Source organism: Myotis myotis, unplaced genomic scaffold (assembly GCF_014108235.1).
Source record: "Myotis myotis isolate mMyoMyo1 unplaced genomic scaffold, mMyoMyo1.p scaffold_m19_p_3, whole genome shotgun sequence".
NCBI classification, from domain to species: Eukaryota; Metazoa; Chordata; class Mammalia; order Chiroptera; family Vespertilionidae; genus Myotis; species Myotis myotis.
This window is the reverse complement of record NW_023416335.1, coordinates 25,048,831-25,064,283: the sequence shown is the minus strand read 5'-3', so window position 1 is coordinate 25,064,283 and position 15,453 is coordinate 25,048,831. Positions and strand designations below refer to the sequence as shown.

The following is a 15,453-nucleotide window of genomic DNA, read 5'->3' as shown; positions in this document are numbered from 1 at the left end:
AAGAGATCTGAGAGAATTTCTAAGAATTTAGAGCAAGACATCTCATGAGCATCTGGGCAGTCAAATAAACTGACTAATTTATGCAAATAGTACTTTAGAGGGCTTGCATTTCACTTCTGAAATATGTTCTCTTAAAGTAGTGGCAAACAGCATATTTAATTAGATTTGATTACACAGGTGTACCTAACTAACCAGGCTATGCAAAATTATTTTACAGAATAAATTTATGCATGTTTTAATGTAAGTAAGAGAATCAAGCATAAAGGTTATCGCTACAGCACTAATGTTGAGCTGATACTGATGTTTCACCGTTTTTACTTCCAAATGCATCACAGGCCCTTTGTGTCTCTGCCACAACAAATTAACAAAAGACGTCAAACTTTCAGAGACCAAAACTAAGTTTACATTTACCTCAGTGTGAGAGACCTAGAGATTTCACTGAACTAAGAGAAGTTACCCACTTTGGTTCATCTCTCAGATACTCTTCGTTAGGTTTAATAAGATTTTAATACACAAATGGTGGTTTTGCTTCATCTCTTTATGATTTAGCATTCTGGATAAAAGCAATTTTTAAAAGTAAACCATGACATTTTAAAATAGCTCCATTTTAATAAAGGAACAAGGTAGTTTCAATGTTGGTGACAATTTTAGGAAGTGGAAATCAACCTGGGAATCTAAGAACTACCATTACATTAATTCAAGGATGAACTAAAACCACTGCAAAGAAAAGCATGCTGCCAATATGTGCTCATGAAGCTTATGAAACTCCTAAAACTAGGTCTTTGATGAGCCTTTTTACATCTAATATTCTCAGGTTTAAGTGCTGTCCTAGTTTAACTCTCCTTTGATTGCTCTTGTCCTTATACCCTCTTCTGTTAATAAGGCTGATGAAACTGGATATCTAGTGTTGACGCAGATCCCAAAAATGACTCTACCAATGAAAACGATCAAATAAGTTTACACTCAAAATCCAGAGTTTATAATAAATTACACTGGCAACAGGAAAACAAAAAGAAACCAAAGAAACCCAACTGGCCGAAGCAAAGATTGATCACTAAAACTTAGGTGTCTTTTTCCCCCTTCTTTACATTATTTTTTAGCACTTTATATTGTATACTGCAGTTCTATTGTATACTGTTCATTCAACATAAAGAATTTGTAAAATACGGATCATTTGCACTGCATCAGAGACTGACTGACCACTACGTGCTACACAGCACTATTACGGATGGCATGAGGAGATGAAAAAGGACCTGGTGGCTGGCTCAACACATTTACTACCCTCTAGATTTGAGCATGCCAGTCAAGCAGGCAGGGCTATGACAGATATGCAGAGTGGCTAAGGAAATATTTTTAACAGGTTGTGAACCTAATTTGAGCGTGTATTAGGGGTGGGTAGCAAGAGGGATTCAGAATTTAAAGATGATGGGATTCTAAAGATGACAATTTTCTTGAATATCAATTTTACATAAAAAACTTCTACCTGAACATGTTAAGTTCTACTAGCATTATTTTTTGTTTGTTTTTGGCCACAGGGGAAAACCCTATACTTTGAAATCTGGGTTGAGCACCTGTAAAACATAAAGCTCAATTAACTTCTTAGTTCTTATCAATAAACTTCTAATTCCCAGCAGAATAAATTGGAAAGAGACAATAAGGTATCATTCGGCTCTTTTTGGGAATGCTAGTAAAAGGAAAACATTGTTTCTTTTCTATAGTCAATATACGTAATTATAAAGTATTTTGATAGAGAACATCAGGTAAAAGAATAAAAGTTATACGTTTTGTTAATGCTATGGAACTGTTGGACCATGGTTGGTATATATTAAAACTTACATCTTCTGCTTTTGATCCTTGATCCTGTAAAGACTTTTGCAATTCTTCAACCTGTGACTGTACTTCCAGAAGTCTTTGATTCACCAACCTAGAAATCAAATGTACATTAATTTTCCAAATTCTGACTTAACTTATATCTTTTTTCTTAGGTTGTCATATGGTTAGAGACAGTATAATTAACAAAATAAAGCCTAAGGTTATAGTAGCAGTAGCTCACTTTTTAAATTATTTTCATAGTGCATGAAATTTCTATGATTTCCAATGTAGTGTTTTGTGGACACATTCTGCTGAATTAATGTACCTATGCATATCTATTTATCTGAAATTCACTTTGACATACATTTATTCAAACTATGTGTCAGGCACTATGCTCAACACAAGTGTTAAAGATCTCTGCACTTAAGGAATTTAGTGGGGAGGCAAAATGTAAACAAAATAAATATGACATAAATACTTCAACATAGTGCAAGATGTATACAAAAGAATCATGACTGCTCAGAGAAGCAAGGTCTGTACCTAATTGTGTGGAGAAATTAGGACAGGCCTGACTTAAACTGAGATTAGAATAACAAATAAAATATATAGTTAAGGATAAAAAAGGGGATTTAAGACAGAGAACTGAATATGTCCAAAGGACACAGAAAAATGAGAGGGTACAGTAAGTTCATGAATGGTATGGCTGAAGAATAAGTTATGAGGGTAAGAACAGCTGAAGATGAAACCAGAGAAGAAAAGGAGAAGTTGAGTGCAATCTTGTGTAAAATGAAAAAGCATCAGGAACTTAAAAAAAAGATGGCCTAAAATTAGGCTGGAACTGGAATAACCCAGCCAACCTTTAATAATGCTGATTCTGAAGCTCAATCTTCATAAATTCTCTAGGTCATTATGATGCAACATTCAGTAGCCCAGTTTGGTTCCCTAGGTCTTGGATAATGTTGAGGACTGCCAGAAGGAAGATACACGATCAGATGATATTTTAGAAAGATCACGCTGGTTTGAGAGTGAAAGATGTATCAAAAAGGTCACAGAGCATGCATGAAGGCCCGGAAAATGCTACGACACTAATTACCACATATGTCTGAAACAGAAGGGACAGAGAGGAAATGTACTGGGAAGGCACAAGAACTCAAGGAATAAAAAATAACACTTAGGATACTGACTAGGAAGAATGTAAAGAAAAGCAGAAGAGTAAAAAGGTGGTCCACAGCAAACCACCAAGCACAGAGTAGAAAGAGGAATCTCACCTGGAGAATAAATAATAAGAAAATCTGGAAAAACACAAGACAAGGAAGTTACTGAAATTAAAAAAAAAGAAAAGTTTGAGGAAGGAGGGGATGATCAACAACAATGAATTATTAGCAGAGAGATAAGGAAAGATAAAGTCTTAATTGCTCCCACTGGATTGGCCATTTAACAGATGACTAGTTATTTCAGTAAGAAATATTTTAGTGAGATGGTAGTAGTAAAAGACAGACTGCCCCAAATCAAGGACAAATCAGGGAAATCAGTATTCAGAATCTAACTAGACAGAAAGTGTAACAAGATGTTTTGTGTTTTATTTTTTACTCAAGAAGGTACAAGAAATTCTGATCATAAACCTACATTCTATAAGTTAGTGAAAACTGCAGTAAAAATACAATCAAATCTATAATAATTGATGTTTTTCACATCAGGAAATATATTTGAGTAGGTTTTCAATAGTGAAAGAATTATCTGAAAATCTATATTCAATATGAAGAAAGGTATATTACGAGTAGTATGTTAATTGTCTAACTTTTCAGAAAGCAATATGAAAATGCAGTATACATCAAATTATAAGACTATTTCAAATACCCACCTTAGCCATTTTTAAAATTAGACAAAAGTATTGCAAGCCTATTAGGTGGAGGCCACTGTAAATGTCATAAAACATAATAAGGCAGTCCATACCAAGATGTTCTTCGGAAAGACTTGAAAGCAACTCAAAAGCCCAGTAACAGGAAATGGACAAAAAGCAAACATAGTAATAAAACTGCTCAAGTTTGAAGTAGCTTTAATTTGTGATTAAAAAGGGGAAATGTAGGGCTTTGATATTATTTTGCTTGAAGAAATAGAGAAGGGAACACTATTATAAAGAGGCACAGTACTTTTGGCAAGTCTGTCCATAAATGGAGAAACAGCTTAAAGTTCTCTTAAAAGGAAATGGAATTAACACATTATCACTTCTCAAAATATAATTCATGCCTTTGTTTAAGCTGCAGGGAAAGGGAACCTTTTTTGGCCAAGGGCCATTTGGACATTTATAACATCCTTCGCAGCCCATACGAAATTATCAACTTAAAAATTAGCCTTTTATATTTGGTCAAACATTTAATTAACTCACCCCTAATGCCTTGGCAGGGCCAGACCAAATGATTTCGGGGGCCATATACACCCCACAGGCTGGATGTTCCCCAACCATGGTTTAAGAGAATCAAAATCAAGGCAAACAATCGAGAATACCTGTGGCTCAATGCAGCTGCCTATATACATTCCTACCTATTCTCTGTCTCCAGTTCATTCTTGCGAAGATTTGCATCATCCAGAAGGCTTTGCAATAAGGCAATTTTTTCATTGTCTGAACCCTCTTGATTAAGTTTTAATATCTTATTTTCATGCTGAAGACGAATAAGTTTCTCCCTAAGTGAGTACAAGAAAAACTGATTATCTGGTACATTAATACAATCTCTATATATAAAAGCCTAAGCGACCATTTGACGGGTAGCTAAGAGACGCACTGACCACCAGGGGGCAGACACTCAACGCACAGGCATGAAAACATGGAACAGACTGATGAATCTCAGAGGGAAGGGGGGAGGGTGGGAAGAGATTAACCAAAGATCTTATATGCATACTAGAGGCCCGATGCACGGATTTGTGCACCGGTGGGGTCCCTCGGCCTGGCCTGTGGGGTTTGGGCCGAAACTGGCAGTCTGACATCCCCCGAGGGGTCCCACATTGCGAGAGGGCACAGGCCAGGCCAAGGGACCCCACTGGTGCACAAATCCGGTGCACTGGGCCTCTAGTATAGTTATCAAAATCCAGCTAAGTATAGTTACAGCTTTAATACATAGAACAGAAATGAAAAACAAAGTACCTGCAAAGAATGCAGCTCCTGTTGTAACTGGATAAGACATTACATCTCGGGGCTTAAGTACTTTCTTTTTGAAAATGGATAATCTGAAGGTAACTCTCCAAATATCATGATTTATAATGAAAGAGATTTCAAAATCCTATTTTTTTTTTCTGATTTGCACATTGAAGCTATGAAAGCATTTACATATTTGTTCTTTAGTTCTTATAAAAAACATGATCTCTAGTGCCATATTCTTAAATTACTAATCATTTGATGGTAAGATATACTATACAAAGAAGAATGCCTCCAAAATATGCAGTCCAGCCCTGACCGGTTTGGCTCAGTGGATAGAGTCTGTCTGTGGACTCAAGGGTCCCAGGTTCGATTCCGGTCAAGGGCATGTACCTTGGTTGCGGGCACATCCCCAGTGGGGAGTGTGCAGGAGGCAGCTGATCGATGTTTCTTTCTCACCGATGTTTCTGACTCTCTATCCCTCTCCCTTCCTCTCTGTAAAAAGTCAATAAAATATATATTTTTTAAAAATATGCAGTCCACCCATTCCTATATATATGTAACATTTTTGTAACAAACTAGATTATCAGAACCAACTTATTGGACTGCATTGCTGTGGGATCCTGTGTTATGACAAAAACTTACACTGAGGGATGTTAATAGCAACAGCCACAAAAAGCTTGCCACTACATTTACTGCAGGGACAATATAATTGAATATTAATCCATGTCAAGATATAACTGAAGATCTACTTCTTGAAAATATAATTCATTCTTAATTTACTCATACCAGATGCTATAAAAAGCTGTACTTCTCATGGAAAAGAAAATACAAAAACAAAACAAATATACACAAAACAGTCTGCTCTTATTTTATAAACACCATAAATCTTATAAAGCAATTTTACTTTTGCTTTTGAAAATATGAAAGTCAAATTTGTGGCCCAACTCAAGCAATTATATAAAACTTGGTATATTTTATGTATGAACAACATGACTTTAACATATTTTTGAACTGTAAGTAAAAACACTCATTGTGTGTGTGTGGGGGGGGGGGGTGAGAAAGGATAAATGAGAAGAAAATAGAAACCCTCTATAACCATATGGTGCAAAATAACTGCTGCTGAAATACAGCCTTCTACTGCGATGCATATGTACACACATGCCAGCAGTTTAAAAAAATGGATCACATAGTATGTTACATTGATATCTGCTATTTATACTTAAATTTTCACAATCATTTCATATCAGTAAATAGTATACTTTAATATTTTAAATGACATATTAGCACATTGAAGAACTGTTATTTAATTTAATCACTGGGCATTTAGGTTGTTCCCAATCTTGAGATTTAATATGCTAATAATCATCAGCTTTATAAATATACCTTTGTGTATATCCTTCGTTATTTCCTTAGGATTAATTCCCAGAGAAATAAATTTTGGGTCAAAAGATAGTCACATTTAGATAATATACACTTTTTGCCAAAATGCTCAGAAAAAAGGTTATACCACCATAAGAATAAAAATTTGTGCCCTGGCTCGTCTGGCTTAGTGAATAGAGCATTGGCCTGCAGACAGAAGGGTCTTGGGTTCGATTCCGGTCAAGGGAGTGTACCTCAGTTGCAGGCTCAATCCTGGCCCTGGTCAAAGCATGTGTAGGAGGAACCAAATGATGTGACTCTCTCACACCGATGTTTCTCTGTCTCTCCCCTTCCCTTCCACTCTCTCTAAAAATCATGAATAAATATCCTTTGGTGAGAATTAAAAAAATTTTTTTAACTAAACTGATTATGGTAATTATTTCACAATATATACATATATCACATCATTATGTTGTATAACTAAAATTAATACAATTAATATGTCAATTATATCTCATTATTAAAAAATTAATTTTTAAAAAGTTGTACCACTTTATGTTTACTCTTCGTTTATGAGTTCCCAATTTCCCTATACCCTTAATATCAGTGACAATTACCACTTACAGTAGTTTTTGAAATTTGATAGGTATATTTCATTATGTATTAAACCTATTAGCTCATTGTCTGTAACACATGTTGCAAATTTTTGTGCCTTTTACCATTTCATTTCTTGATAGCTCTCTAGACACAGAGTATATTTTAATTTTATTGAGTCATACTCAAAAAAGTCATTTTATTTGTGGAATCTTTATCATTGTTCTTTTCCTCAATTTAAAAATCCAACTGCATTACCAATAAGCTCACTTAAAAATTTTTTTTGGACATAACCATTTACTTATGAATATTCATAAATAATGTGTTCATTCATTCAAATTTTAACGGTCCAATATCATTCATTCAAATTTTAACAGTCCAATATAAAGTACCACCTCAGATGGCAGAAAAGAAAAATTTACAAGATGCTTCCAGAGTTGGTGTTGCATTATACTCCTTTTGTGTTTCCTTCTTAAATAAATGTCAACAACAATCAATAGTCTTTATTTACTTAACAAGTATTTTAATGCCTATTTTAAATCACAGTTTATAAAACTCTTAAACAACCAAGGATATTAAAAAGAATCAAGGCCAGTGTCAATTTAAAAAGGGGGCAAACAGACTCACAGAAGGTAAAAATAATATTCAGATTCAGCATTCTCTTTCTCCTGGACACTTGGTGTCTCCCCACCAATCATTTATTCTTTTTTCAAAATATATGTTGTTATTAATTTTAGAGAGAGAGCAGGGAAGGGAGAGAGAGAAACATCAATAAGAATCATTGATTGGCCGCCTCCTGCAAGCCCCCTACTGGGGATCGAGCCCACAACCTGGGCATGTGCCCTGACTGGGAATGGAAATGGTAACCTCCTGGTTCATGGGTCGATGCTCAATCACTGAGCCACACCAGCCAGGCCAGTCTTTTATTCTTATATATAAAGTCGGGCACATATTGCAATAAATGGAATTTTTAAAATGCTATGAATAAATAAAAATGTAAGATACTAGTGAGGGAAGAACAGAACAGATGGGGAGATACTTCCCCCTGTCTACTGTATTAAATCTTTCCCAGACCATTCCACCTAATTAAAAGATGAGTTTTAGTGACGAGTTACTTTGCAGACTGATGGCTAAACATAGCGTTTACTTTGGGGTCAAGTGGTTTTATGGCTAAATGTTTGCTAAGGGTACTCAAGCAGAGTGATGTCAGTTTGCTGTATAAGTGTGAAACATTGTCCTACTGAAGTAAGAAGATCCAGTCTCTTGGGCCAGTTGAAAAATGCACCTAACATGCTGAAATCATGGACATTTGCTACTGAGTTCATGCTGAAAGTGTTAGTAATAAAGAATCCTATATAATAAAAGCCTAATATGCTAAGTGTCCGGTCGTCTGGTAGTCCATTCAACCAATCAAACCGTAATATGCTACTGATATGCTAAGGTCACTTAACAGCTTGCTATGACATGCACTGACCATTGGGGGGATAGAAAGCTGACCAGTCAACCAGTTGCTATGATGTGCACTGACCACTGGGGGCAGACGCTCTGACTGGTAGGTTAGCTTGCGACATGCCCTGGAGCCCTCCGTGACCCAGAGAGTGCACTGGTGGGGGTCCCTTGGCCTGGCCTGCTCCCTCTCGCAATCTGGGACCCCTCAGGGGATGTCGGAGAGCCGGTTTCAGCCTGATCTTTCAGACCAGGCCGAATTCGTGCACCAGGCCTCTAGTAAGGAAATAATCCTCTTCATATTATAGAAAAGTAAGTTTTCTCCAGAAATATAGTGCAGTGTGACTGAACTTTATGATCTCCTTACCTGATTTCAGGTGTAACAATCTCTGCTGCCAGACTATCTGAAGACTCCTGACTTCCCAGAGGCATTAATCCTATAAATATGTAAACATGAATGTAAGGGTAAGAGAGAACACCACCATTTCCTTTAGTTTCCAGATGAAATCCTACTTTGAGCATCGATTTTAACAGCTAAAATTTTTGTTTTAGTCAAGTAAAAGATCATGTCACAGTTGTTTTACATTATTATTATGTCATTTGAACTATTTTTAAAAATATTTTATTTTATTGATTTGAGAGAGAGGAAGGGAGAGGGACAGAGAGAAACATCGATGAGAGAGAAACATTGATCAGCTGCCTCCTGCACATCCCTACTGGGGATCGAACCTGCAAATGTGCCCTAACCTGGAATCAAACTGGTGATCTCTTGGTCCATGGGTCGATGCTCAACCACTGATCCATACCAGCCGGATCATTTCCATTTTTAAGTGTACAACTGAATGGCAGTAAGTAAATTCACTATGTTGTGGAATCATCACCACTGTCTATTTCTAAAATTCATCACCCAAAACATAAATTCTGTAACGATTAAGCAATAACTCCCCATTCCTTTCTCCACTACCATCCCCCATAAACTTTTACCTTCTCTCTCAATAAACTTGCCAATCCTAGATAAAGTGGAATCATACCAATATTTGTCCTTTTGTATCTGGCTTATTTCACTTAACATAATATTTTAAAAATTCATTCAAGCAGCATTTATCAGAACTTCATTCCTTTTTATTTCATTCCATGGTATGTGTATACCACATTTTCTTTATTCATTCATCTGTTGATAAACACATGGGTTGTTTCTATCTTTTGAATAACGCTATTATGAATATTGGTATACCAGTATCTAGTTGAGTCTTTTGGGATATATACTTAAAATTGATATATACTTTGTGTATATACTTTGAATTCTTTTGGGTATATACTTAGAAATGGCATTGCAAAATTTGGGAAGTTTATCCTTTTTTTAAATACTTTTATTGATTTCAGAGAGGAAGGGAGAGGGGGAGAGAGAGATAGAAACATCAATGATGAGAGAGAATCATTATTGGCTGCCTCCTACATGCCCCACACTGGGGATTGAGCCTGCAACCAAGGCATGTGCCCTTGACCAGAATTTAACCTGGGACCCTCCGTCCGCAGTCCAACTACTCTATCCACTGAGCCAAACTGGCTAGGGCGGTAATTTTATCTTTTTTTTTTTTAAATATATTTTATTGATTTTTTACAGACAGGAAGGGAGAGGGATAGAGAGTTAGAAACATCGGTGAGAGAGAAACATCAATCAGCTGCCTCCTGCACATTCCCCACTGGGGATATGCCCGCAACCAAGGTACATGCCCTTGACCAGAATCGAACCCCGGACCCCTCAGTCCGCAGACCGACGCTCTATCCACTGAGCCAAACTGGTTAGGGCTTATCTTTTAACTTTTTTTAAAAAAATCTTTATTGCTGAGATTACAGATATCTCTATTTTTCCCCTCCCCCCATAGCTCCCCTCCACCAGTTCCACCCGATCCCAGGCCCTTGCCACCCTATTGTCTGTGTCCATAGGTAATGCATACGTGCATATAAGATCTTTGTCTAATCTCTTCCCACATACCCCCACACCTCTTTCCCTCTGAGAGTTGTCAGTCTGTTCCATTTCCATGCCCCTGATTCTATTCCATTCACCAGTTCATTCTGTTCATCAGATTTTTAGATTCATTTGTTGATAGATATGTATTTGTTGTCACTAATTTTTTATCTTTACCTTTTTCTTCTTCCTCTTCTTAAAAATACCCTTCAGCATTTCATATAATACTGGTTTGGTGGTGATGAACTCCTTTAGCTTTTTCTTATCTGTGAAGCTCTTTATCTGACCTTCAATTCTAAATGATAGCTTTGCTAGGTAGAGTAATCTTGGTTGTAGGTTCTTGCTATTCATCACTTTGAATATTTCTTGTCACTCTGTTCTGGCCTACATAGTTTCTGTTGTCTTTGTCTTTTGCCCTTGGCATTTTAATTATGATGTGTCCTGGTGTGGTCCTCTTTGGATTCCTCCTTTTGGGGTTCTTTGTGCTTCCTGGACCTGTAAGTCTATTTCTTTCACCAGGTAGGGGAAGTTTTCTGTCATTATTTCTTCAATAGGTTTTCAATATCTTGCTCTCTCTCTTCTTCTGGCACCCCCATAATTCGGATGTTGGTACGCTTGAAGTTGTCCCAGAGGCTCCTTACACTATCTTCACATTTTTTATTCGTTTTTCTTCTTGCTCTTCTGGTTGGGTGTTTTTTGCTTCCTCATATTTCAAATCATTGACTTGATTCTCAGGATCCTCTAATCTACTGTTGAATCCCTAAATATTATTCTTTATTTCAGTCAGTGTATGCTTAATTTCTGACTGGTCCTTTTCCATTTTTTTGGCATTCTCACTAAGATCTTTGAAGGTCTCACTAAGTTCCTTGGAGGTTTCTCGAAGATTCTTGAGTAACCTTATAACTGTGGTTTTGAATTCTATATCCAGTAGTTTGCTTTCTTCCATTTCTGACCTGTTTCTTTGTCCCTGCATTTTGGCTGCTTCCCTGTGTTGTTTCTATGTATTGGGTAGCTGCTAAGTCTCCTTGAGTTGATAGAGTGGCCTTGTGTAGTAGGCGTCCTATAGGGCCCAGTGGCTCAACCTCCCCAATCATCTGAGGTGGACACTCTTGGTGCACTCCTTTGTGGGCTGTGAGCACAGTCTTGTAGTTGAGCCTTGATTGCTATTGGCGTCACTGTGAGGAATTGATCTCCAGGCCAATTGGCTGTGGGACCAGCTGTGATAATAGTGGGAGAGCTGCTGTGCTAGAGACACCCTTATGGAGCAGTGCTTGCTTCAGTAGGGCATTGGTGCTCCCTGAGTCTGCCCCTTGAGTGTGTCACTTATGGCTGTGAAGAGTTGTAATCTGGTATGCTCTCACACTGACCACTGGGTACACTGGCTCTTGGATCTCCAAGAAGGTGCAAAGTCAGCTACTGCCTGGGGCTACCCAGCAAGAGCTACAGAGAGATCTGTAGAGTCCTCTTCTTTGTATAAGGTTTGGAAGTGTCCATGCAAGGCCCAGCTGTGAAGCAAGGCAGGCTGGTGCTGGATGTCAGCCTTGGGCCTTTTATTTATAACTTTGGGGCTCCCTGACCCAGCTGCACCTTGTTTGACAGGTTTTAGGCTGGGAAAGGACAGGCCATTCATATGCAAAAGGTGCTGCGCACAGCTTGGGTGGGGTTGTAAAAGGGGGGGTGGGGGGGGCGGGGTCTCAGGGAATCTCCAGGGCAGAGGGAACAGAAAGGCTGCCAGTCAGCCCTGTACCAGGGAGATCCCAGCATGGGAACAGTGACCGCTGCGAGCACCTCCGTCTGGAAGAAAGCTGCCCCCAAGTTCCTGCTCTGATGTCAGACTGTCCAGTTTCTCCCTGTATGTGTCTGGGTCCCCCAGAGCCTCACCTGGCACTGGAGCTCAGAGGAAGTGGGAGCTTGTAAATGTAGCTTGCGGTGCCGGCTTTTTAAGAGGAGCAACTGGGTATCCAGCAGCTTGTGTGTCACTCAGCCCCAATCCGCACTGGTTTTACAGTCTGTAATTCTTACGGCCCGTAGGGACTTCTTTCCCCAGCTCTGGGACCCTGGGCTGGGGGTCTGGTATGGGGCTGGGACTCCTTGCTCCTCCAGGCAGCCTCCACAGAGACGATCTACCTACCAGCCCGTTCCACGCCTCTGCACCTCCTACAGTCTCAGTGTGCTTTCTTCTTTACCTCTCTAGTTGTAGTACTTCCACTCAGCCAGCTTTCCCGCGGTTCTGGATGATAGTTACTCTGTATTTTAGTTGTAATTTTGATGTGGTTGTGGGAGGGGGCAAGTACGGGCATTTATTTACCTATGCCACCATCTTGGTTCTTCTTAACTATTCTTTTCTTTTTTTAAATATATATTTTATTGATTTTTTACAGAGAGGAAGGGAGAAAGATAGAAAGTTAGAATCATCGATGAGAGAGAAACATCGATCAGCTGCCTCCTGCACACCCCCTACTGGGGATGTGCCTGCATCCAAGGTACATGCCCTTGACTGGAATCAAACCTGGGACCCTTAAGTCCGCAGGCCGACGCTCTATCCACCGAGCCAAACCAGTCAGGGCTTAACTTTTCTTAAAAAATATATTTTTATTGTTTTGGGAGAGGAAGGGAGAGATAGAAATATCAATGCTGAGAGAGAATCATTGATCGGCTGCCTCCTGCACACCCCCTACTGGGGATCGAGCCCACAACCTGGGCATGTTCCCTTGACCAGAATCGAACCCAGGACCACTCAGTCCCCAGGCCGATACTCTATCCACAGAGCCAAACCAGCCAGGGCTATGTTTTAACTTTTTGAAGAACCACCAAACTCTTCCACAGTGACTGCCCTTATTAATTTTACATTAATCAGCCACACAAGAGGTTTCCAGTTTCTCCCCACCCTCCCCAACAATTGTTAGTTTCCTTTTTTTCCTTTTTGGTTACAGCCAACCAAATGTTTGCAATGTGGTATCTCACTGTGACTTTGATTTGCATATCTCTAATGACTACTGATCTTGAGCATCTCTTCATGTACTTACTGGGTATCTGTACATTTTCGGAGAAATGCCTGTTCAGTACCTATGCCCATTTGTAAACTGAGCTGTTTTTTATTGTTATTGAGTTGTAGAAGTTCTTTATATATTCTGTATATCAATCACTTGGTAGATATATGATTTGCAAATATTTTCTTCCATTTTGTGGGTTGACTTTTCACTGTTATAATGTCCTTTGATACACAAAAGTTTTTAATTTTGATGAAGCCCTGTTTATCTATTATTTCTTTTGATGCCTGTGTTTTTGGTATCAATTTCAAGGAATCACTGCCAAATCCAATGTCATTTCGAATTTCCTCTATAGTTTCTTCAAAAGGTTTTATAGTTTTAGTCCTTACATTTAGGTCTTTGACTCATTTTGAGTTCAATTTTGTATGTGGTGTAAGGGTCCAACTTCGTGCTTTTGGATGTGGATATCCAGTTTTTCCAGCACAATTTGTTGAGAAGATTTTCCTTTGCTCCACTGAATGGTCTCGGACACTCTTGTTGGAAATCAATTGACCACATATGTGAGGATTTATTTCTGGGCACTCTTTTCTGTTCCATTGGTTTATATATGTCTGTAGCATGCTGGTTTGATTGCTAACTTTATACTATGTTTTGAAATCAAGAAGTCGTGAGTCTCACAACTTTTTCTTTTTTTTCAAGATTGTCTTGGCTACTCAGGATTCCTTGGGATTACATATGAATTTTAGGGTGGGTTTTTCTATTTCTGGAAAAAATGCTGTTGGTATTTTAATAAGGATTGTACTGAATCTGTAAACTGCTATCGGCAGTACTATATCACCTTAATATATAAAGTCTTAAATGATTTCCTGTGATAAGAGCACTTTTCTCTTTAGATAAAAGTCCCTTAAACCTGGCCTGGTGGCTCAGTTGGTTGGAGTGTTGTCCCATACACTGAAAGGTTGCGGGTTTGATTCCTGGTCAGAGCACATAATCTAGGTTGTGGGTTCTATTTCCTGTTGGGGTATGGGAGGCATCCAATTGATGTTTCTCTCTCCCATTGATGTATCTCTCCCCATCCCCTCTTTCTCTCCCTCTCCCTTCTTCTCTCTCTAAAATAAATAGGCATATCCTCGGGTGAGGATTTAAAAAATAAAGTCCCTTAACCCTTTGAGTGCCAACCAATATCCTAGGAACTATGCTAAAATTGCCAAGGCATTTTTTCTGATTTTACAGCAGTTTAGAAAAAAAATTATGAATTGCAAGTAAATGAAGTTACATATTCAAAAACTTAAGGAAACCTTTACTACATTGAAATATTCAGCAATATCATCATCACTAATAAAAGCAGACTCAGAACTGGACGCCATTTCGAAGCTTTGATTGCGCTCCTGGCACTTTTGGCGAAAGACAGGAGGAGCGCAATCACGCTCTCCAGCACTCTAGGGGTTAAAGTTGATATCAACTCCATATATCAGTTGAAAAACAAATCACTGAATTTGAGTTTGATATATATATATATAATGTTAATCCTCACCTGAGGATATCTTTTTCTATTGATATTTAGAGTGTGCAAGGGAGGGGGAGAGACAGAGAGAAAGATACATTGATGTGAGAGAGACACATTGATTGGTTGTGCCCTTGATCCAAAACCCTTCAATCAGTGGTCTAATGCTCCAACCACTGAGCAAAATTGGCTAGGGTGAATTTGATATATTTTTAAAGAGGTTATGAGGACCTTTCCAGAATAAGACTTTCTAGATTTATTATTAACAGAGATGATTTAATACGTTTATACTTTTGAGCTAATAAAATCAAATATTTAAATATAGTTAAAATATAAAGTAGGCAAGTAAATTTGATTCCGTAACTATAGACTTTTTGCCACAATATCTATGTAACAGTTTAAAATCTGTACAATTTTTCATTTCAATTGGCCACTTCACCAATTTTTCATTTTTATCTATTGGTCCAATCATCTTAAATGAATCTAATCATTTATACTAATACTGTATTAGAAATAAGTAATTTTGCTTGGGCTACTGAAATGGTTTTACCTTGAGTTGTAAGCTGCCCTTCTTGAGCCTGTACACAACGAAGTTCTTCAATGGTTTCCTTCAGAGAATCCCTTTCTGTTCTTAACCTCTGGAGAG

General features: G+C 38.1%; 1 protein-coding gene across 2 annotated transcripts in view; it reads right to left on the bottom strand.

The window, feature by feature from the left end:
• HOOK3 (hook microtubule tethering protein 3) overlaps positions 1–15,453 on the bottom strand; it is a 92,962-nt gene that overhangs the window by 17,803 nt on the left and 59,706 nt on the right. For both annotated transcript variants that reach the window (XM_036299250.1, XM_036299251.1), the window contains exons 13-16: positions 15,358–15,445; positions 8,712–8,781; positions 4,354–4,494; positions 1,837–1,924 (exon numbers count right to left, since the gene is read on the bottom strand). In XM_036299250.1, the coding sequence (XP_036155143.1) occupies positions 1,837–1,924; positions 4,354–4,494; positions 8,712–8,781; positions 15,358–15,445 (387 nt within the window). The remainder of the gene's footprint in view (positions 1–1,836; positions 1,925–4,353; positions 4,495–8,711; positions 8,782–15,357; positions 15,446–15,453) is intronic.